Source organism: Rousettus aegyptiacus, unplaced genomic scaffold (assembly GCF_014176215.1).
Source record: "Rousettus aegyptiacus isolate mRouAeg1 unplaced genomic scaffold, mRouAeg1.p scaffold_m13_p_10, whole genome shotgun sequence".
NCBI lineage: Eukaryota > Metazoa > Chordata > Mammalia > Chiroptera > Pteropodidae > Rousettus > Rousettus aegyptiacus.
Window position 1 is genome coordinate 78,189,462 of NW_023416285.1, and position 25,840 is coordinate 78,215,301.

The window sequence follows — 25,840 nt, forward strand, 5'->3', positions numbered from 1 at the left end:
TTCTCTCCTAATTCCAAAGGACAATTTTGCTGAATAAAGAATTCCTGGTTGGCAACTTTAGTGTTTTCTATTAATACTATGAATAATTACCCTAATTCCTCCTGCCCTGCAGAAAAATCTGCTGATAGATTTATGGGGTTCATTTATACATAACAAGTCACTCTTCTCTTGCTGCTTTCAATATTCTCTTTCTCTTTAAGTTTCGAGAATTTATTATGTGTCTCAGTGTGTCTATTAAACTTATTCTTTCAGGGAAAATCTGGAGACTTGGTTTTGGCCCAAGAACAAGCTGCAAGGAGGCATAGGTAGTTTCCGCATGCCCATGTCAGCTCTCAGAAGACTACAAATTAGTTTAACATGGCCCTGGGAGACTCATGAATACTGAAAACTGTTTTCAGAGCTAGATAATTTGGGGACCCATCCCTCAGGTGGTACTGTAATAGTTTGGGTACTGGAAAGATGGAAAAGTTCATTCTAGGGAGAAGCTGGAGACTTGTTTTATTTTTGGAGCCAGCTTGGGGAGAAGGTAAAAAAAAATGCCACAAGGTCTTTCAGGTTCCCAAGAGGAACTTAATTAGCTCCCAGGTGCTGCCTGATTAGAAGCTTGACCCTCATGCAGCAGCTGGGAAATAATGCAGTCAAACCCTTCCAGGGAAAAACTGGGAGGCTAGCATTTTTGCCTTTTCTCTCTGTACTGAGCCAAGAGGAATAGCTGCAGGCAGTGCTCTTGCACCCACTTAAAATGGCCTTTTAAAAAATTTGCTCTTGGAGGACTTGTGAATGCTGAGCCGCATTGGCTCTCCAAGACAGGTAATTTGGGAGCCAGGATTTTCAACTGCTGCTGAGGTTCTACATATGTGGTCCAGAGCCTTTGCTCCTCAGGGAGTCCTTCCCAGTAGTAAAGCTCCGTGCCATGGCTAGGATTTATGGCATGAGTATGTCTTAGCTTTTTTAAATCATTTCAATGTGGATATTTTGTCAGCTGCTTAATGTATAGGAGTTGCTCAACTAGTTTCTGGATTTTTCTCAGAGGGAATTGATCTGTGTGTAGCTGTATATTTAGTGTGTCTGTTTTAATCCATGTGTGTTTTTACATTTAATGTTTCTCATAAAGAACATATATTTGAGTCTTATTTTTTAAATTCCCTATAACGATCTCTGTATTTTAATTGGTGTATTTAGACCATTGACATTTAAAGTAATTACAGCTGACCCTTGAACATTGTAGGGGTCAGGGGTGCCAACCTCTGTGCAGTTTCTTCAATTATGGGAGGCCTGATATATGGTAATGCAACTCTTCGAAAGCACTTATAAAACCATAAGAAAACTAACACTTTATTAATTTTATATTAAATAACATTCACCTCATGCCTATGTAACGATAGGGTGTCTTCTTGTACAAGCCTTGCACATGATGCTCTATGTGATGAATACTTAGGCAATAATGGTGATGATGACACAGAAAGTCTCATACAGCTCTTGCCATACAATTTTCACATGAAGACACACACACAACAGATAAGGTCATTAACTATGGCATGATTATTTTACTATTCATTAAGTGGAAGTGGATCACCATTAAGGTCTTCATTCTCATCATTTCACACTGAGTAGGCTGAGGAGGAGGAGCAAGAGGATGAGTTGGTCTTGCTGTCTCAGGGGTGGCAGAGGTGGAAGAGGTTGAGGAGGTGGAAGGGGAGGCAGGAGAGGCAGACACACTTGGTGGAACTTTATGGAAACACATTGTAATTTCTGTCTGACTTTCTTGCTCTTTCATTTCTATAGAAATGTTTTTATACGGTACTGATCTTTCTTTCACCATTTGCTGTAATTTCAGTGCCTGATCATAGAAGGGTCCATATTGTAAAAGAAGTCAAAAGCAGTTGTGAATACTGCCAGATTGTTTCAATGTCAATTTCCTTTCTGGCACTGCTTCTACTACATGTTTTTTCTCATTGTCTCACACTGGTTTGGAAGCACTCATCTCCACCAAGTCATCTTTTGTTAATTCCTATAATGTGGGGCTTATTAGTTCTTGAACTTTCTAAGATCCATATTAAAAGCCTTTGCCCTTCCCCGCCACCACATACACACTGCTTTTTTGTTTGTTTGTATGTTTGTTTGTTTGTTTTGCCACATCTCTTTCATAATATCCTTTATTGGTTCTTTTGTAAATTCTGTGAAGTCATGCACAACATCCATAGTTTTCTCCAGCAGAAAGTTGTTCCAGGCTTCATGGTTTTCACAGCTTTTTCTATAATGACAATGAAATCTTCAGTGGTATAAATCTCTTTGTACTTTGCAATGTTCTCTTTGTGGGGGTTCTCTTCCATAGCGTTGATAACCCTTTCCATAGAGTACCATGTGCAATGAGCTTTAAGGGTCCTTATGACCCCCTAATCCAGAGGCTGAATTAGAAATGTTGTGGTTAGGGGAAAGTAGACTACTTGAATGTCTTTGACCTTAAACTTGTGGTGTTCTGGGTCACCAGGGAATTTGTCCAATATCAAAAGAACAATAAAGGCAGTGTCTTACTGGCAAGGTACTTCCTGACTTCAAGGACAAAGCATTAAGACTAATCCAGAAAAAGGGCTCTCATCCAGGCCTTCTTTTTGCACAACCAAAAGACAAAAGACTGGCTGCTGATGTTTATCTGTTTCCTTTAAGTTTTGGAGGTTAGCAGTTTTAAAGATAAGAGTAATCCTGATCATAAACTTGAGTTATCCTATGCCTTCCTGCCATATATCCTTTCTTTGCTTCTCTCCTTTACTAATAAATGTTCTTTGTGGCATTTTTTCCAGAATAGGGCACTGTGCATTAAGAAACTTGTTCAGGCAGATATACTTTCTCCTCAAGGACTTTCTTGATGGTGCCTGGACACTCGTCTGCTGCCTCTTGGTCATCAGAAGCTGCTTCTCTGGTAATCTTGACATTTTTAATATAGTTTTTAAATTAATTAATTATTTTTTATGGTGACACTGGTTCATAAGGTTCACATATACATTTTAACAGTAAGGAATACATATATTTACATTGTGTGTTCACCTCCCACAGTTCGATTTCTTTCGTTGACCACATATTTGACCCCTTTTACCCTAGCTATCTCCCACTTCCACACTACCCTCTGGTAACCACTAGTCTATTGTCCATGTCCATTAGTATCTGTTTGTTTGTCCTGTTCATTTGTTGTTTTTAGGTTTATATCCCACATATAAGTGATATTGTGGGATTTTTGACTTTTTCAGTCTGGCTTATTTTGCTTAGCATGATTAGATTATCCCAAGGTCCATCCATGCTGTCACAAATGACAGTATTTCACTTCTTCTTATGTCTGAGTAATATTCCATTTTATATATGTACCACAACTTCTTTAGCCAATCATCTATTGTAGGACACTTCAGTTGCTTCCATGTCCTGGCCACTCTGAATAATGCTGCTATGATCATCCATGTGCAAATATCTTTTTGGATATAGATTTTCAAGTCTTTGGGGTAACTCTCAGTAGAGGGATTGCTGGTAGACCAATTATTAATTATTTGAAGCATTTTTTGATTGGATCATTTGTTTTTCTATTGTTATTGAGTTGTATGAGTTCTTTGTATATTTTGGAGATTAGGCCCTTATTGGAGGCGTTGCTTGCAAATAATTTTCTCATTCAAATGGTCATCTCTTTACCTTGTTGACATTTTCTTTTACCGAGCAAAAACTTTTTAGTTTGCTATAATCTTATTCATTTTTTTATTCTTTTACTTCCCTTGCTTTTGGGATCAAATTCATAAAATCCTCTTTAGTCCAAGGTCCTTCAGCTTAGTTCCTATGTTTTCTTCTATGCATTTTATTGTTTCAGGTCTTATATTCAGGTCCTTAATCCATTTTGAGTTAATTTTGGTAGGTGGTGATAGACAACAGTCTAATTTCATTCTTTTCCAGGTGGCTTTCCAGGTTTCTCAGCAGCATTTATTGAAAAGAGTTTCCTTTCTCTACTGTATGTTTTTGGCTTTTGTCTGAAATTATTTGCCCATGTAACTATGTGTTTACTTCTGGGCTCTTGATTCTGTTCCACTGGTCCACGTGTCTGTTTTGTTGCCAATACCATGCCATTTTGATTACAGTCGCTTTGTATAATTTTAAGTCAGGCAGAGTGATGCCTCCAGCCTCGTTCTTTTTTCTCAGGATGGCTTTGGCAGTTCAGGGATCTTTTGTGCTCCCATGCAAATCTGATGACTTTTTGTCCTATTTCTTTAAAAAATGCTGATGAGATTTTGATGGGGATGGCTTTAAATCTGTATAATGCTTTAGGTAATATGATCGTTTTAACTATGTTGATTCTTCCAATCCAGAACACAGGATATCTTTCTATCTCTTTGTATCTTCTCCGATTTCTTAAATAGGGTCTTGTAGTTTTCATTATATAGGTCCTTCACGTATTTTGCTAAATTTATTCCTAGGTATTTTATTCTTTTTGTTGCAATTGCAAAAGGAATTATTTTTTATACTTCTTTTTCTGATGCTTCATTATTAGAGTATAGGAACACTATGGGTTTTTAAACGTTGATTTCGTATCTAGAGACTTAACTGTATTTGCCTATTGTTTCTAGTAGTGTTCTTGTGGAGTCTTTAGGGTTTTCTATATAGACAATTATGTCATCCACAAATAGTGGCAGTTTGACTTATTCATTTTCTTTTTGTATGCCTTTTATTTTTTTGTCTTGCCTGCTTGCACTCGCTAGGACTTCCAATGTTATATTGAATAACAGTGGCAATAGGGGACAGCCTTGCCTTTTTCCTGATCTTAGAAGGAAGGTTTTTAGTTTTTCACCATTAAGTATAATGTTGGCTAAGGATTTGTCATATATGGCCTGTGTTATGTTAAGGTACTTTCCTTCAATAGTGATTTTTAAAGCGTTTTGTTAATAAATGGATGCTGTAATCTTGTCTAAGGCCTTTTCTGCACTATTGATACAATCATATGATTCTTATTTTTTAATTTATTTATGTGGTGTATCACGTTAATCGATTTGCATATGTTGAACCATCCCTGTGCCCCTGGGATGAAGCCCACTTGATCGTGGTGTATAATCTTTTTAATATGTTGCTGTATTCTGTTTGCTAGTATCTTACTTAGGATTTTTGCATCTGTGTTCATGAGAGATATTGGTCTGTAGTTTTCTTTTTTGTATGTTATCTTTCATATATTTTGTTATCAGGGTTTTATTGTCTTCATAAAATGAGTTAGGAAGTATGGCTTCCTCTTCAATTTTTTGGAAGGGTTTGAGGAGAATAAGTATTAAATCTTCTTTGAATGTTTGGTAGAATTGACTGGTGAAGCTATCTGGTCCTGGACTTTTACTTTTTGGTAGGTTTTTGATGATTGTTTCAATTTCCATACTGCTAATCTTTCTATTTAGATTTTCCAGTTCTTCTTGATTCAGTCTAGGAAGGTTGTATCTTTCCAAGTATTTGTCCATTTCTTCTAGGTTATTAAATTTGGTGTTATATACTTTTTGGTGTTATCCTTTGTATTTCTGCCTTCTCAGTTATAATTTCCTCTCTTTCATCCCTGATTTTGTTCATTTGTGTCCTTTCTCTTTTTAATTTAGTGAGTCTAGCCAGGGGTTTGTTGATTTTATTAACCTTGTAAAAAAAAGCCAGCTCTTTGTTGCATTTATTTTGTTCTATTGTTTTTTGTTTGTTTGTTTTTAATTTCATTTGATTTTGCTATAATTTGGATATTTCTCTCCTTCTGCTGACTTTAGGCTTCATTTGTTCTTCCTTTTCTAGTTTTTAAGATGAAGTGATAGATTTGGGGGGGCGGGGCTTGTTCTTGTTTTTGGAGTTAGTCCCATAATGATATGAACTTTCCTCTTATGACCACTTTGGCCATGTCCCAAAAGTTTTGATATGTTGTACTATCATTATCATTTGTTTCTATGCATCTCTTGATCTCTCTTTTTATTTCTTTTCTGAGCCAGTTATTCTTCAGTAGCATGTTGTTTAATCTCCATGTATTTCTTTTTGCAGTTGATCTCTAGTTTCAAAGTATTATGATCAGAGAACATGGTTGGTATGATTTTAATCTTCTTATATTTGTTGAGGCTATCTCTGTGTCCCAGTATGTGGTCAACTCTTGAGAGTGTTCCACGTGTGCTAGAAAAGAATATATAAGCAGCTGTTTTGGGATGGAAAGCTTCATATATGTCAATTATGTCCAGTTGGTCTAAAGTGTCATTTAAGGATGTTATTTCCTTATTGATTTTGTGCTTGGATGATCTGTCTATATCCAACATTGAGGTATTTAGATCTGCTACTATGATAGTGTTTTGGTCTGTTTCTCCCTTTAGTTCTGTTAGTAATTGCTTTACAGATTTTGGGGTTTCCTGATTGGGAGCATAGACATGAATAAGTGTTGTGTCTTCTTGGTGCATGATTCCCTTTATCATTATGAAGTGTCCCTCAGTATCTTTCTTTACCTTTTTTATTTTGAAGTCTATTTCATCTGATATTAGTACTGCTACTCCCACTTTTCTCTGAATGCCTTTTGCTTGAAATATCATTTTCTACCCTTTCACTTTGAGTCTATATTTGTCTTTGGAGCTGTGATGTGCCTCCTAGAGGCAGCATATGGTTGGTTTTGTTTTTTGATCCATTCTGCAACTCTGTGCCTTTTTATTGGTGAGTTCAGTCCATTTATATTTAGGGTGATTATTGAAATCCGAGGTCTTCTTATACCCATTTTTTCTTTTACTTTGTGGCAGCTCAGTGTTTCCATTGCTTCCTTGTCCTTGTGCATCTGTTTTCTTTATTTTGGTTGGCTTTTGTGGGTTTTCCCTCTAGTCCTTCTTATTTTACATTATATACTTTGGTTCTAAATCTTTGGCCGGTGGTTACCATTACGAAGATGTAAAGGATAGTCGTATATATACAGTAATCCCTTTTGTTCTGCTTGTGCCTTATCTCCATTTTCTTTTCCAAATTTGGATTTTTGAATCCTCCCCTTTTCAGTCATTGTTATCTTAATTTTTCCCTATGTATGCTGAACATGAATTATTTCTTGCTATAGGAATTCTCTTATTATTTAAGCTCTGCTCTTAGTCAAGATTGCACCTCTCTGCTTCTATTTGCCTGATAGTCACTTTACTTCTAATTATGTGTTTGTTTTGTTTTATTTTGTTTTGTTTGTCATTTTGTTTTAGGTGAACTGACCCTTCTCAGTATTTCCTGTAGTGCAGGACTGGTAGTCAAGAATTCTCTCGATTTTTGTTTGTCTGGAAAAGTCTTAATATCTCCTTCATATCTAAAGGAGAGCTTAGCTGGATACATTATTCTAGGCTGGGATTTCCTTTCACTTAGTAGTTCAAATATTTAATTCCATTTTCTGTCTTGTAAGGTTTGTGCTGAGAAGTCTGAGGATAATCTAATGGGTTTATCCCTGGCTACCTTGAGAATTCTGTCTTTGTCATTGATTTTTGATAATTTTAATACAATGTGTCTTGGTGAAGGCACTTTTCGGTGAGATAATTGCGTATTCTGGTGACTTTTTGAATTCCGAGCTCCAGCTCATTCCTTAGATTTGGAAAATTCCTGTCAACTATTTGTCTGAAAATGCTTTCTAATCATTGTTGAAAGGAAGGCGCTTTTCCTTTGGTAATGCCCATTATTCTTATATTCCCTCTCCTGATGGAGAGGTTATTGAATTTCTCTTTCCTTATTTTTCATTTTTTGGTTTCTCTCTTCTTCCTTCTGATTTATTTCTAGATTTCTGTCTTCAGTATCACTGATCCTTTCCTCCATTTGGTCAACTTTATTTCCCAAGCTTGCTATTTCATTTTCAACTTTTACAGTATGTTCTTCATCTCCAGAAGTTCTATTTTTTTTTCCTTTTGAGGGTTTTAATCTCCTTGCTCTGCTCATCTAGTTGTTTTTTCAGTTCCTGACATTGTTGATTTGAGTCATTTTGGATCTCATTGAGTTTTTTCAGAAGTACCATCCTGAATTCTCTGTCATTTAAGTCACATATTTCTACATTTGTAAGCTTATTTTCTGGAGATTTTTCTTTTTCTTTTTGAGATGCCTTGTCACCTTGGTTGTTCATAGTGTTTAATGGATTATTTTCTGCTTGGGCATTATGGAAGTATATTCTGCTGTTTTTCCAGAAAGAAGATTTATTATATAAAGATCTCTCTTTAGCCTGTTGAAAGGAAGGCGCTTTTCCTTTGGTTTCCAGTAGGTGGTGTGTAAGCCTCTTGGATCCCTGTTTTATATAAAGTGTTAAGAACACTTTTGAAAATTTCTTGTAGATATTTAATCAGTCTCGGCAGCATTTGCTCAGATTCCCCTGGGGCTCCATGGCGATAGGTCTTAGTGAGTATAGGGGGAGGGGACCTCTGGTTTTGGGAATCGGGGTTGTAGCTTAGCTTGAGTTTTGCAGCCATGGCTGGTAATAATCAACTGTTGTTTCTCTGCCATCCCCACTTCTCTGCCATCTCCACTTCTCTGCTTTCTGACCTAATGCCTACTCACTGCAGCTAGCCGCGTGGAGCTCACAGCTTTCCCAGGCAGGGCTATTCAGGGAACTCACTGCACATTCTCCCCCTCACCCTCATCCTGCAGGGAGGTCAGGCTGTGAGAGGCTTCTTTGTTTCTCCTAGTCCACCAGCTGACATCAGGGTTCTGACCTGTGTTGTTAGCTCTTACACGCAGATCCCACGCTCAGACATGCTGGTGTGTAGTCTGGGTGTTTTTTGTTGAGTTTTAGATGTTTGTTGTTTCAAGGGGAGAAATCTAGGGATGTCTCTCACTCCACCATGTTTCTGATGTCACTCTATCTTGACATTTTTTAAACCAAATATATTTTTTTAGACTATAAAACCATCCTTTCCTGGCATTTAATTCTCCAGTTTTAGACGCTACACTTCCAATTACTTTAAGTTGTCATATATAATGACTGCTTATCCTTGAATAATATTAGAGTCTCTAGGTATGCCTTTCTTATAGCCACACTACACCCATATAAAAGCTGCACTTTCAATATGAGGTAAAAAGGTATTCACAAAAAGTATAAGATTTTTGTGCCTGCTGGTGTAACCGCAGCAACAACTTCATGAATTTCCTTTCCTTTCCTTTTTTTTTTAATGGTCCTTTTGCTAGATTTATTTATCTTGAAATGACAGGAGACTACAGCTGCAGATATATATCTGTGATACATATCGAGCAGTTCAATATTTTCTTATAATGTCATGACTGTTCCCTGCTTCTTGGGAGCACTTCCAGCATCACTAGTGGCACTTTGTGTAGGTCCAATGGTGTTATTCAATATTCTCAGTATTGCACTAAACAATGAAAAATATGCAAAACCTTTGAGAGATCATTTTTTACTGTGATATGAAATTTACTGGAGAGACAAACTGCTCACAAGAAGATGATAAGTGTCACACAGTATTTTAGCAGATATAACAAGCTCATCACAAGAGCAAAGGGAAGTGGCTATAAAATTATTATAGTAGTAGATTATATACTAAAGTTAATTTTATGTAGTTATGACTTAATACTATAGGTTTTATTTTGGTTACATTTCTCTTGATTGTGAATGGCACCATGTACAATCTGAAAGTGTGTATATAACTTTTTATAATATGTTTGTATATATTTTATGGTAGTAATTGATAAAATAGACTAATATCTACATATATTTTATCCATTCATGATATACCTAACTTTTAAAAACATTTCTAGGCTATGCTGTTCATCTTTGATATCAAAAATATCAAAAAATTTCAATATATTTATTGAAAAATCTGCATAGAATTGGGCTCACACAGTTCAAACCGGTGTTGTTCAATGGTCAACTGTATTGTTATAGTTGGATTAATATCCACCATATTTATTACTGCTTTATATGAAGGCCCTTGTTCTGTTTCTTTTTTTGTAATACATTTCTCTTTTCTCACCAATTATGCATTTAAAAAAAATTTTAAGTGAATTTTCTAGAGTTTGCAATGTACTTCTACAGCTATTCCAAGTCCACTTTCAAATGACATTATAGTACATCATGGGAAGTACAGGTACCTTATAATAGAATTTACCATAGCAATAGTTTTCTAATATATTGTAGCTATTATTATTTTGAACAAACTTTTTTTCTGTTAGATTAAATAAGAATAAATTGATTACATCAACTGATTACATCTCTAATTCTCTTCCTTTATTTTTGTAGATCTGAGTTTCTGACCAATACAATTTGAAAGACTTTGAAAGACTTTTATCATTTTTTGCAAGATGGTTCCCTTGGCAACAAATTTCCTTACTTTTTTGCTTGTCCCAGAAAGTTTTTATTTCTTTTTCATTTTTAAGTATAATTTTGCTGTATACAGAATTCTAGGTTGGTGGAGTATCTTTTTTCTTCAACACATTAAATATTTCACTCCACTCTCTTCTTTCTCTCATGATTTTGGAAAACAAGTACTATGTAATTTTGTACACATTACTCTGTAGTTAAAGTGGGTTTTTCTCTCCGTGGCTACTTCTCTTTGATTTTATGTGATTTAAATATGATATGCCTAGGTGTAAACTTTTTGATATATATCCTACTTCATGTTCTCTGAGCTTCCCCTATCTGTGTTTTGGTTTCTCTTATTAATTTTTGAAAATTCTCAGCCATTATTACTTCAAGTATTTATCTTTTCCTTGTCTTACCTTATTCTCCTATTGGTATTCTCATTGTGTCTATGTAATAAGTTACATTTTTTGGATAGTTTTTTGTTATACTATTTTTCATTCTTTTTCTCTTTGCCTTTCAATTTGGAAATTTTTTATTGCCATATCTTAAAACTCATTGATTCTTTTCTTGGCAGTGTCCAGTCTACTGACAAAGGGATTTTTAATTTATGTTATAGTGTCTATTTCTAGCCATTTTGATTATTTTTTAGAGATTCCATCTTTTCTTCCATTGTTTAATAAAAAGGACAATTTTTATTAGAACTTATACCATATTAATAGTTCTTTTAAATTTCCAGTCTGATAATTCCAAAATCTCTGCTATATCTGCATCTGGTCTTGATGTTGCTTTATGTCTTTAGACTATGTATTTTGCCTTTTAGCATACCTTATTATTTTTTTGTTTAAAGTTAGACATGATGTATTAGGTAAAAGAACTCAAGTATAATAGGCCTTTATTATAATGTTTTATGTTCATCTAAATAGGAGTCAGACTATGTTTTCTGTTTTTTTGTAGCTAGTGTCAGAGGCTAAAATTTCCTTTATTTTTCTTTTTTGCTCTCCCCTGTTGTCTTTTGATTTTTCCCAGAGAGTCTTTCTTATGTACAACCTGAGCATTTCAGTTTTTCTGTTTGTAATCCTGTTATTATCCAGGAGTACGATTTCTGTGGTGGTAAGGTGTGAGGGGTAGGAAAGCAACCTATAATCTTATTATCAGGTCTCAGTCTGTTAGTGGGCCTGTTTACCGAAGCCATGACTTTCATAATTGCTTCTTGCTTCTCCTCTCCATCCCCGTTGTGGAGGACAAGAGGGCTAAAGGGAGCCAGGTTCAGATATCGCCCTTTCCAATGTTAAAAGCTGAAAGAGACTGAAGTTTGGTACCTCCTCAGTTAGTTAGGCTTGGGTAAAGTAGTTTTCCTTGAAGGCAGTCCTTTGTTAAAAATAATATTGTTGGTGTATTTCAAATGTTTAATTTTCTCTTCCCTTTGCTAGTAGCATGAGGATTTTTTTTCTAATATTCACTCCAGGTACTTGGCAGAACTCATAACAGCAAATTTCACCAAAGTGTAGGGTATACATAGGCTGTGTTCTTTGTATCTTTGAAACTAGTTCATGTTTACTATCAGCAATTATTCAATCATCTTTTAAGTTTTCCTACTGGTTGCTGGGTCCAGTGTTGGTTTGTTTTCAGTAAGATGTAATTCTCAGTATTCACCTCTCAAGTTTGGGAGTGGCAGTTTGCTCTGACTGAAGTTGTCTGGTGGAACTAAGAAGAGTTATTGATTCTTAGTTTGTTCAGCTTTTTCTTCTTTCGAGTACATGAGTGAGGATGCCAAGTTCTTTACATGTTGGACTGTCTTGAATAGTGTTTAAAAAGATTATTTTTAGATATTGTATTTGTTTTGATGCTAAAATAAATGTCATCATTCTAAAATATGTTCATTTTCTAATTTTGTGTTCTTAAAATGTAAAAATAAAATTAAGTTTTGTGTATTTTACCTTATATCCAGTATCCTTAATAAATCGAGATGAAAATTCTAAGAGTTTATCTGTAGATGATAGATTCTTTTAGATTACATACTTGCATAGTCATGTTGTCTGCAATTAATAAGAGTTTTATTTCTTCCTTTGAATACTTACAACTTTTCATCTTGATTTATTGTAATAGCTAGCTTGCCAATACAATAATGTATAGAAATAGTGATAATATACATTTTTGTCTTATTCTCAGTACTGAAAGAAAATATTTTGGTATTAAGTTGCTGAAAGTATTTTGTATTTTTAAGATACAAATGTCATAAAGAAAATTTATGAAAAGCATTTTATTGAGACTATATATTTTCTTTATTTAACTAATGTGCTAAAGTTATCCTATAATGCCTTTTATTCCTGTAAAATGGATAGCAGTGTCCCATTTTCTACTCTGATTTTAGTAATTTGAGTCTGCTTTTTTTTTTCCTTATAAATCTGCTTAAGTTTTGTCAGTTTTGTTGACCTGAGTCTCTTGTGGACAGCACACAGCTGGATACTTTTTTTATCCATTCTGACAATCTCCGCCTTTTGTTTGGAGAGTTTAATTCATTTATATTTAAAGTAATTATTGATAAGGACTTATTTTTGCTTTTTTCATTCTTATTTTCTGTATTTCCTATGCTTTTTTGTTATTTCCTCTGATATTGCCTTCTTTTGTGTTCAGTGAATATTATTAAGGGACTACTATTTTTTTTCCTTTTTCATTTCCTTAGTTCTGTATATTCTATAAATATTTTCTTTTTGGTTTCCAAGGATATTAGGTATAACATCTTGAAATTATAACAATTTAAATTGATACCAACTTAATCATATCCAAAATCATTACTCTTATATAGCTCCATCCACCTGTTTTTGATATTGATGTCACAAATCACATCTTTACACATTCTGTGTCCAATAACATAGATTAATTGTTATTTTTATATACATTTTAAAAAAATATTATAAAAAATAAAATGTGGAGTTACAAAATTATAATAATACCACCTTTTTATTTGCTATGTATTTACTTGGATTAGAGATTTTTATCTCTTCATACAACTTCAAGTTACTTCCTAACTTCCTCTATGTCAACTTGAAAAATTCCCTTTAGCATTACCAGTATGGTAGTTAGTTCTAGTGGTAGTGCCTTGAATTCTAGGAGCTCACTTGCTTTTTATAAATTTTGTGCTCAGGCATTCCTTCACACTTTCACGAAATGTTCTTACCATTTCAAAGATGATTTTTCCTCAATTGGGCATTCTTTTCATTACTGTAAACACTTGATTATTTCTTACTGCTCTGATAAAAGTTGGTTCTGACAGTTTCTGCTTAATTTTTCAATGTTTCTGTCAAAGAGCGAGAGCTTGGGGCCTACTACTCTACCATCTTGATGATGTCTCCCTTAAAGTAATTGTTTGGAAGCTGCCACAGAACACTTAAATTTATATCCTATTAAAAAGTATTTAGTTGCTTGGCCACACCAGTTTTAGTACATGTTCTAATTTTTACATATTTTTTTTAAGGTGAAAAACATTGCCATATATTTGTTCTTCCCAAAGCTCTAGTGAATGATGCAGATTCTTGCTAAAGACTTTCCTTAGAAAATTGAAAGAGAGGTAATATGTAGTATACCATATAGCAACATTTCCTAAAAATCTTAAACAACTCTTTATTTTTCAAAAATTCTGTCTCATTTGTGAGTTTCCAAGTCCCTCTTTTTTATGCTCCCATCAACCCTACCTATGAGCCTACTCCCTCACTACTTGGATCTTATCTTTTGGTCTTTCTTTATTTCTTCTTCTAGAGCAGCAGGTTTTAAGAGAGGGTGATTTTGCTCTCTGACCCAGGGACATTTGACAGTTTCTAGAGACATTTCTTCCACCTATACTCCCAACCCCTGCCCTTTTGGCAACTATCACATTATTCTCTGTATCTATAGATCTGTTTCTGTTTTCTTTTGCTTGTTCATTTTTTTTTGGGGGGGGGGGGATTCTACCTATAAGTGAAATTATACACTATTTGTCTTTCTCTGTGTGACTTATTTCACTTAGCATAATACCCTCTAGGTACATTCATGTTTCCACAAATGACAAGTTTTCATTCCCTTTTATTGCTAACATTCTATTTTGTGCATCTTTTTTATCCACTCATCTACTGAAGGACACCTAGGTTGCTTCCATATCTTGGTTATTGTAAATAATGCTGCAATGAACAAGGGGTGCATATATTTTTTTAAATTAGTGTTTTTGTTTTCTTTGGATAATACCCTGAAGTGGTATTATCATATGGCAGCTCTATTTTTAACTCCTTGAGGTACCTCCATAGTGTTTTTTCTAGTGGTCGTACCAATTTACCGTCCCACCAACAGTGTATGAGGATTCCCTTTTCTTGCCAACACTTGTTCTTTGCTTATTTTAATGATAGCCATTCTGACATGAGAGAAGTGGTATCTTATTATGGTTTTGATATACATTTCCCTGATGATTAGTGTCGTTAAGCATCTTTTCATATGTCTGATGGTTGTGTTTGTCTGTATGTTCTCTTTTAGAAAAAGGTTCCCTACCCATTTTTGAATTGAATAATTTGTTTTTTAATTTTGGGGGTGTATTAAGCTGTATAAGTTCCTTATATTTTAAATATTTATATGATACCCTTATCAACTGTATCATTCGCAAATATCTATTCCTATTCAGTAGTTTATATTTTTTGGTTTTGATGATTATTTCCTTTGCTGCACAGAAACATTTTAATTTGATGTAGTGCCATTTGTTTACTTTTGCCATACTTGCCCTGCTCAAGGGGACATATCTAAAAAGATATTGCTAAGACCCATGTCAAAATGTTTACTATCTTTGTTTTATTCTAGAAGTTTTATGGTTTAGGATCTTACATTAAAGTCTGTAATCTATTTTGAGTTTTTGTACATAGTATAAGAAAATGGTATAATTTCATTTTTTTTTTACATATATCAGTTTGGTTTTCCCAACACCACTTATTGAAGAGACTGTCTTTACCTCATTATATATCCTTACTTTCTTTGTCATAGATTAATTGATCATATAAAGGAAGATTTATTTCCTGGCTTTTTATTCCATGCCATTGACCCATATATCTGCTTTTATCCCAGGAACATAGTGTTTAGATTATTGTAGCTTTGTAGTATACTTCGAAATTAGTGTGTGTGATAACTCTCATTTTGTTCTCTTTCAAAGTTTCTTTGCTATGTTGGTCATTTGTGGTTCCATATCAATTTTAGGATTAGTTGTTCTAGTTCTGAGAGAATTGGTATTTTAATAGGAATTTCAATGAATCTGTATACTGCTTTAGGTAGTAAGGACCTTTTAAGAATATTAATCCTTGCAATTCATTAACATAGTATATCCTTCCGTTTATTTGTATCCTCTTCCATTTTTTCCTTCAATGTCTTAAAGTTTTCACTCTACAAGTCTTGCACCTATTTGGTTAAATTTATTCCTAAGTATTTTATGCTTTTGTGCAATCGTACATGGGAATTTTAAATTTTTCTTCTTCTGACTGTTCATTATTAGTGTATAAAAACTAGAACAGGTTTTTGTACATTGATTTTGTTTCTTGAAAAATTATTGTATTCATTGATTAGTTCTAATAATTTCTTGGTGGAGTCTTTAGGACTTTCTATATATAGTGTCATGTCATCTGCAAATAGTAACAATTTTATTATTTTCTTGCTGATTTAGATCTTTTATTTATTTTTCTTGTCTGATTGCTGTGTCTAGGACTTCCAAAACTATTTTAAATAAAAGTGGTGATATTGGGCATCACTGTTTTGTTCCTGATCTTAGAAGAAAAGATTTCAGTTTTTCAAGATTAAGTATGACATTAGTTGTGGGTTTGTTATGTATAGCCATTATAATGTTGAAATATGTTCCTTCTATACTCACATTGTTGAAAGTTCTTATAAAATAACATTAAATTTTGTTGAATGCTTTTTCTGATTTATTAAAATGATGATACAATTTTTATCCTTCATTTTGTTATATGTGTGTCTTTCCAGTTTCCTTCCTATAGTTGATTTCTAGTTTTATGCCATTGTGGTTAGAAAAGATACTTGATATGATTGCAGTCTTCTTTAATATATTGAGGCTTGTTTTGTGACCTATGTACTATCCTGGGGAATGTTCTCTGTGTACTTGAAAAACGTGTTATCTGTAGTTTTGAGATGATATATTTTATAAATGTCTATTAAGTTGATCTGGTCTAATGTTAAATTTGAGGCCAATGTTTCATTATAAATTTTCTTTCAGGATGATCTATCCATAGATGCAAGTGGGATATTAAAGTCTCCTACTATTAATGTGTTACTGTCAACTTCTCCCTTTATGATCATTGAAATTTGCTTTGAATATTTAGGTTCTCCTATGTTAGGCGCATAGATATTTACAATTGTTAAAACCTATTCTTGAATTTACCATTTTATCATTATGTAAGGCCAAGTTTTGTCTTTTTTACATTCTTTGTTTTAAACTCTATTTTGTCTGATGTAAATATTGCTATTCCAGATTTGTTTTATTCTTTACTTTCATGGAATATCTTTTTCTATGCCTTTACTTTCAGTCTATATATGTCTTCTGGGTTTCTTGTTAGCAGCATAAAAATAGGTCATGTTTTTTAATCCATTCAGCCACCCTATGTCTCTTTATTGGAGCATTTATTCCATTTACATTTAAAGTAATTGTGATATGTACTTACTGCCATACTGTTAATAGTTATTTGTTTTTGTTTTTGTTTTTGTAGTCTTTCTCTATTCCTTTCTACTTCTCTAGATCTCTTCCCTTGTGGTTTGCTGGTGTTCTGTAGTGTTTTATTTGAGTTACTTTCTCTTTATTTTTGTGTATCTTTTGTATATTTTTATTTGTGGTTATCATGAGGTCTATGTATATCATTCTATATCTAAGCAGTCTATTTTAAGTTGATAGGAGTTTAAGTTTGAATATGTTCTAAAAGAATAACATTTTCACTCCTCTCTCTGTGCTTTATATTTCTAATGTCATATTTTAGATCTTTTTGTTTTGTGTCTCTCCTACTTCTTGTAGTTTGTATTGTTAGATATTTCCCTTTGTTTGAATTTCTTATTTTCCTTTAACAACAGAACTATGCAATTGAGATACTTTAACTCTTAGACTGTGTTCTATTGTGACCGTATGTCATGTGTACTTACCTACTACTTTGTTTAAATTTAATTGAGATATTATTTCACCAAATGATGGATTCATTGCTGAAAGATTTTCTGCTGTATCTGGAATTTCTAAGACTGCTTCATTTTTGACTGGAATGATAACAGATTCCCAGATTAGTTGATTTAAAACTAACAGTTTGCTTGAGGTAAAATTATACTACATAAAATTAATTAGAGCTATTTTACCTTATAATTAATTAACTTATTTACTTCCCAATTTAACAGACTAATTATTCAATTAAATACAAATGTCTAATAATTTAAAAGTTTACTAAATAGCTACTATATGCCAGGCAATATACTAAATACTTTTCAAATAACATCTCATTTAATCCTTATAAGAATTCTAGGCAATAGGTATTTTATTCCCATTTAACAGATGAAGGAAGTAGAGCTGAGAGAGATCATGCATATTTTGGCAGTTCACATAGTTATTAAGTGCGCAAAACCTATTTTCCAGTCAGTAAATGCAAAGTCTACTGGGACAGACTATGTAATGTGAGTGAAATTAACTTGGTGGTGTTTTGAGTGGCATGCATAGTAGAAGTAAAATGGAGAGTCTATGTTTTACATAAATATATCATTCTTACTGATTGTTAATAAATGCAGGCCTAATATTTCTGGATCTTCTAAATTCTCAAGAGAAGACAGAAATGTAGATTTTTGAAAAGAATTCCAAGACTTTTAAATATTTGCAAGTAATTTAAAAGTTTTAAGAATGTAAGACCGAAAAAAATTATCAGCTATTGCCACAAAAGAAATTACCTTACTTTAGGAAAAGAGTGATTCTAACACATCAGTAGGATTTGAGAACAAATATTAGGTTATATTTCTTTGCAAAACATCATCATCATCCTCCCATATATCTATCTTCTGGGAAAACAGAAAACTAAGATTTAAAATCTGGATGAAATTGGTGCTTTCATAAGAAAATAAGCAAAATATGCTTTCCATTTTAATTTATCTTGTGGTTTTTGGCAATTATTTTATTTCAAACCTTTCAGAGTCACTTTGCCTTAGGTAGGTATTTCTTAAAAACCTTATTTACTATATTTTGTCAATTTTATAATGCATATTTTTTGACATTAACATTTCTAAAATTGGGATATGTTACAATAGATACAAAAAAGCACTGTATCATAATTTAATTGGTAACAAATCTACATCCTTATGATACTTAAAATAACATTTTAATTAATCAACAGCAGCATCTTCTTAATGAAATATAGTAACTGCATTATGCATTTTTTTTGAGAAATTTGAGACACTTATTATTTAAAAGGTTATTTTAATTAATTTATATTTATTTTAATAAACTATATTTCTTTTACTGTATGTTTTTCATTATAATGCTTTATTATTGTGTCTTAATTTTGACCCCAGATTTTCGTAGACCTTTGTATTTTCTTTGATCTTCTTATTCATATATTTTTGAACACTTACATATTATATTTCAGTTTTATAAATGGATTGCCATTAATTAACTAGCAAGTTTGAACTTATTTCTCTATTAATATCAAGAATTAAATCTTGGAAATAGAATTACTTAGTCCTATTAAAGAATGAAAAAGTAGTTACAACAATCACATACCTAATTAAATATATCTCCTTGATAAAGTAAAAGTCCATATGTAAAAATAAACAAATAAGAAAACAGGATAATAGTCATATAACCTTAGGATTAAGGAGACATTTTAAAAAATGAATACAGAAAGCTAAAAATTATAAAGTAAAATATAAACATATATGACTACATAAAAATTGAAAAAATGTATCAAAACGAAATGTAAAAGATAGAAAAATAAATTGATAAAAATATTTATAATGTTATTTTTCATATTTTTGCTAATATACAAAGAAACTTTAAAGCTCTAAGAAAAAGCAAATAACCAAAAAGAAATGGGGAAAGGATAAAACAAGAAATTAACATAAAAGAAAATGAAAAGAGATGACAGTGTATTCTACCTCACTAGTAATCATAAAAATGCAAGAAAGACAGAAAAACAGAGAGGTGATTTTCCAGCCATTATACGAATAATGATACTATTAACTAGTATTGGAAATATAAAACATTTGCTTCAATACTGATGACTAAACACACATATTCATGTAATATTTTGATTACATCAATGAGTTGGAGTGAAACGTGATTTCAGAGCAAGGGTATGAGTGGAAGTAAAACACATCTAATGTTCTTTTATTTGTAGCTTAGCTAGAGAGATTTGATTAACTTTAGACTTAGCAAGAAAAATATAAGCTTAAGTACATGTATTAAGATAAAATTAAGAACAAATTAATAAACAGAAAGTAAGCTTTAATATGGTAGAGGAGAAAAAATAAAATGAGAACTCAAAAATGAAACATAAAGTTACAGTGAATAAATAGAAACAAAGAAAAGGTATGCTGAAGCAAATTCCAAAATATTAGCCAGCAGTTAAATTCAATTCTATGAAATAACATTTATTATACTATTTATCCACACTTTAAACTACACGAAAATATACCATGTATTTTTATGGAATAAAGGATGCATATGAAAATATGCATCTTAAGGGATGAAAAGTAACTGGTGATGATGGTTGTAGTTGAATGATGGTTTGGGAAAATTATTAGTTTTATATGTAACATTCTAATAGGGAGAAAATTGCACATAATATTCATGTATTTACTAAAATAGATGATAGATGATAGATGGTTGGATGGATGGATGGACGAATAGATAAATGATAGATAGATAGATAGATAGATAGATAGATAGATAGATAGATAGATGATAGATAGATAGTAACTAGCTAGATGGATAGAGACAGACAGACAAAAGCCGAAAAGTTAATATAACAAATAACAGGCTATTTCTGCGTCTAGGTGGTAGGGATATTAGTAACTTTTTTTCTTAGTACTTCTTTCGTTGTTCAAATTTGTCACTAATAAAAGGATACACGCAAACATGAACAGATTTGTAGTAAAGATGAGAGTTTTGTTTTGAGCATATTGAGTTTTAGGAGCCTATGGATTCTAAACTACCTCTTGCAGAGTTGGGTATGAATATATCAAGAAGGATGTCCAGCCGGTATTGTACATACAGCTAAGATTTACCTAAGAGTTTTGTAAATGGCTCCAATTTCTGTAATTAAAAGATTTTCCCCCCCAAAAAATGCCTTCCTGAGAGACTAAGAGTAAGCAGGAATGAGGGCGAAAGGCATACCTTTAAAACTGAGGATTGTAGAACAGTATAAAATACTGTTGATGAGTTAAGAATTTAAAGTAAAAGGCAAACACAAACAAACAACCAAAACCTAGAAAAAATCCTATATTCAAAAATTGACTTCTATTTAGTAACTATGATGATATTGGCCAAATAATTTAACCACTTAAATTTCAAGTTCTTTAGGCCTCTCTGTAAAATAGTGAACCATGGTACATAGTAAACATATTAATAAACTGTAATTACTCTCATTACTCTTTTTATAAAGAGGAATAGGCTGGATAAAAAGATAAAGCTAGACAATACTAAAATAAAATTAATGAAATAAACTGGAGTTTTATAATAAAAGCAAAGGGGAATATACTGACATATACTGACATATACTGAAATTTTATTTTTGGCTGTATATTGATAAAGATATGTATAATTAAACAATGATAATCATGACATTAATTTCATTAGCTTACTATATATATCTATCATGTTTTATAATCTATTATGTTTCTGACATTTCATAAACTTTCTCCTCTTAGACTCTGGGACATTATAGTGTTATTTTAAAAGGTCCATTCTTTTTGCCATATCAGAATTATAACAGAAATATGATTATTAACTTAACTAGTTTTAAAATATGTTTATATAAATACAACATAAATAATATATAGCAAATAATAATAACAAATAAAGCTTAATATTATCCAGGCACTATTTTAAGCGCCTTATATACTTCCTGTAATAACCTTACATGGTAGATACTATCCATAGCCCTATTTTTCAAATGAAGAAAACAGAAATGGAGAGATTAACTAATTTACAGTTAGTAAGAGAGAGAGGCAGACGTTAAAGACAATGCAATATATAGATGATCCATTATAAGGTTATACACTTGAAACCTATATAATTTTATTAACCAATGTCACCCCAATAAATTTAATTTAAAGGAGAGACAGGCAGTCTATTTTCAGCATCTGAACTTTGAAACACTACCCCTATATTGCCTCTCATAAAAAGACAGGCATCTCCTAATGAAAACAACCCAAATATCCATCCAGAATAGGTAAATTAATTGTGATATGGTTATAAATCAGATCAATACACAGCAATAACAATAAATGAACAAAAGCTAAAATTATCAACAGAGAAAAATTTCGCACAAACTTTGAACTAAATAACCTAATTGCTAAAGAAGCATATAAGCACGTTACAATTTAACCATATAAAACAATAACATAACTCATTTATAGAGACAAACATCTCTAGCAAGAGTATTTTAAAAACATGGGAATGATAAACATCAAAAATTCAGAATAGAAGGAGGTAATACCCTGAAAGGGAAAAGAAAAAGAGGGAACTTCAACATTTTATATATATTATATTTATTAACTGGGACACAAATATACAAGTGTTCATTATGTTCTTATACCTTTCCATATTTCAAAATAAAATTAACAAATACTTAAAATGCCTGAGTTTTATTTGGTTCAAAAGAAGATCAAAGATAAGTGAAATCTATCATACTAGGTTAAAATCCAAATAAAATTTGCTCAAATTTTTCTAATAATGTTCTATTTCTCTTCAAATCCATTTTTGAAGCAGAGAAAATAGATCAGATAGATAGATGATAGATGATAGATAGATAGATAGATAGATAGATAGATAGATAGATAGATGATAGATAGATGATTGATGATGAGGATATGAGGATAAATGATAGATAAAATATATCCCTATAAAAAAATTATAGTAGAAAATATATAACAACATCAAGATTAAGTGCCAGTAGATTTTTTTAAATATTCCTTTCCCTTTTTGAAACTATACAACAATATTTACAGTAAAATCTACTGAATGATAACCAACCAGTATGTTTTAGCAGGTAATGATACTTGATAAGAATTGAAATGTAAATACTGGGTGAACGTCAGACTTTAAAAAATGTAATAAGTATAATATAGCTTTTAAAATATTTATAAAATTGTTTCCTAAATTGGAACTCCCTGAAACACTATTCCAAGAATAAGAAAAAGGCAGGGTTTTGGTCAATAAATTAAAACGATGTAATGTAATAGATTATTAAAGACTATGAGAAGTAATAAGTTGTGTTAATAGCATTACAGCATTTACTAGTTCTGCAGAACTCCAATTTTTGGTAAATTATATTAAAAAAATATCCAATCTAAAGAAAAATTCAACTATAAAGCCATAAATTAGTTCACATTTAATAAAGCAGATTCACATTTAAACTATATTTTTAAATTGTCAAGTGTTTTATAACTGCTATTTTTAAATATGTTTATCAATATCATACATACCTCTTAACCTTCGGGCAGGTAGTTCTAGATCTTCAACTGTATAACTCTTATCTGAGAGTTCCTTCACATCCTTATCTACCAAGATAAGAAAAGCTTTTAGTAAATTAAATACAGAAATTTTTAATAAATTAAATATAGAAACACCACTGAAATCTGTCAATTGTGGCCTGATTCCAAGAACATTACAAATGTCCGAAGGTTAGGAAAATTTCCTATATATTACGTCAAGGAAGAACAGACAAATAATAAATGACAGAAAAACAAATTTCAACAACTATTCCTAATGTAAACAATAATATGAACAAAAGCCACCTCAAAATAGACCCGAGCTGCCATGCCAGAGGATTTGCCTCACAGGTCTCATGCGTCAAATCTTTAGAATGTTAAAGCAGGGCAAAATAACCTTTGGATGGGCCTAAGCAACCTGTGCCTTGACTATTTGCAAAATAACGAGAAACAGTTATGACTACTGGACTGATGACTGCTGGACTAAAAATTTAAGACATCATTTAGAGCTAATATCACTATATTATGTTATCTGTACCAATAGAAATGGCTTCCTTCTATTGATATAATTGTTCCCCTTTCCTTTCTCATAAATTCCAATTGTCTTTGTCTTCTAATCAAAACACCATTTGGGCTTCTTCCTGAATCAGTGTGTCCCAAATAGCTATTCTTATCAATATCAAAGAATGTTTCTTGCCTCTCACTTTAAAAGGCCTTTCTCTTTTTATGTTAACACTAATAAAACTCTTTAAAAAGTTAGAATTATACATTTACTCCTAGAATTATAGATTCAATATAGAATATATTTCTATCTCAACTAAACATCAAATGCCTTTATTTATGGTAAAGTGCCAAAAGATATTCCTAAATGTGAACCATTTAAACAATACCTAGTTCTGGTAAAGATGATAATATATGATGCAGAAATTATGATTTTTAGCTAATATTTCTTATATGACTAAACACATAGTTTGGTCATATAGATCTTTATTATAAACATTTTTTTAAATGAAAAAAATTCATTTGAGTCAAAGGGACTGCACAGTTTTGATATCATTGATATCTATAAGTATGTTTTAAAATATAATTGATACATATTTTCACATAGTTTTCTTCAAAATGTTTAGCCATTACATCTATTTACCTGTAATATTCAGATATGTTTCTTCATATCCTTCCCAATTGCTATTATATACTTTTAGTATTTGTAATTTTATAAATCATTTTAATTTATTTTATTATTACTATAAACCTATTTGATTAATATGTAAAAAATGTGCCATCTATTTTTTCTGTTGTTCGTTTCTTTAATTTGTTTTAATATTTTTTTGTTAAAGAACTAATCTAAGTATAAATATTTAAATTTTTTCATAGAAAGACTATTTCATGTAAAGAATATAATATTGACTTTCACAAATGTTTTTTTCAGGTTAACTGTTTGCTTTTTAATTTTGACTTTGGTGTTTCTGTATACCGAAATTTTAAATTATTTATTACTTAGTTAATTTTTAATGATCTTTCATTAAATGACTATGAAGTCATGCTTAGCATAGTTTTCCTCAAAACAAGATTAATTTATGTTTTAATTTTTCAGTTTCCTAGGGAGTTATTTATAAAGCTAAAATATCCATTTGTTGAATAGTGGAAGACAAAAATTCCACGTTATATTTTTCAATTGGATTGCTCTTATTAGGTAAAAACTTGATTTTAAAACTGACTCATTCTAATTACTATCAAATGATATTCTTTGATTAGTTTCTAGGATTTATAGTCTGCTCCATTCATCTGAATGTTTATTATTAATTACTATAGCTTTTAAGTAGATCGAATGCCAGTGTCCCAGCTCTACCTTCTTTTTATGTACTGAATTATTTTTATATTGAAATATGTTATTCTTTTTCAAGATAAATTTTATAATCATTTTCATAAAATTTCAGCTACAAAAATAGAATACAATCACTGGCATTCAACTGGAAATAATTTATTTATATCTTAGTTTTAGGAGCCTTTCACCAGGAGCATGAAATGTATTACTATTAGGTCAACTTTTCATTTTTGTCATTAAAGTTTTTGTTTCCATCATATGAGATCAGTATATTCCTGATGTTTATTGTCAGTTATTTTATTACATTTTTGTTTTTGTCAGTTTTAGGGTATACAGGAATGTTGTTTTCCTCTGGCAAATTTGTGTTAGCCACTTTGCTGAAGTTTCATGTTGACATTACATAGCCTTTTATTTGATTACTTTTTAAAGCTAAAAAATCTATTAATCTTTAAGTAACAATTATGTTGCATCATCTCTTCTTTTATAATATGTAATTTTTCTTTTCATATTATACTGCTTAAATGTTTTACAATGTTTCCTTTAGCCGCAATTTTGTTTTGTTTCTAGCTTTAATTGGATATTTTATTTCACCATCAAATATGGCATTGGGGTGTTAGAGACGTATTTAGAAATGAGAGAATCATTTGCGTCATTTTTTTTTTAAATCAGGAACAAATATATCTCCACAGGAAAACAAAATTTATATAATAAGCAATTAAAAACACATAAATGACATTTTGTTTACCATTTTATCAACATTTCTTGTCACTTAAAAATTTGAAATTGAAGAACATACTGTCTCTTCACTAATTGTCATGGTAATTCTATGTCATGATATGGAAGCAACCTAAGTATCCATTGAAAGATGAGTGGATAAACAAGACGTGGTACATATATACAGTGGAATATTACTCAGTCATTCTACCGTTCTATCATTTGCAACAACATGGATGGACCTAGAGGGTATTATACTAAATGAAATATGTCAGACAAAAAATAAAAATTAAATACCATATGATTTCATTTATATGTGGAATCTAAAAAACAAA

At 31.6% G+C, this 25,840-nt stretch overlaps 1 protein-coding gene across 1 annotated transcript in view; it reads right to left on the reverse strand.

Annotated features, from left to right (window-relative positions):
- The window catches only part of LOC107511567 (coiled-coil domain-containing protein 7-like), a 256,029-nt gene that overhangs the window by 22,532 nt on the left and 207,657 nt on the right, over window positions 1-25,840 (reverse strand). The window contains exon 23 of the mRNA XM_036226605.1: window positions 22,961-23,035. Within this exon, the coding sequence (XP_036082498.1) occupies window positions 22,961-23,035 (75 nt within the window). The remainder of the gene's footprint in view (window positions 1-22,960; window positions 23,036-25,840) is intronic.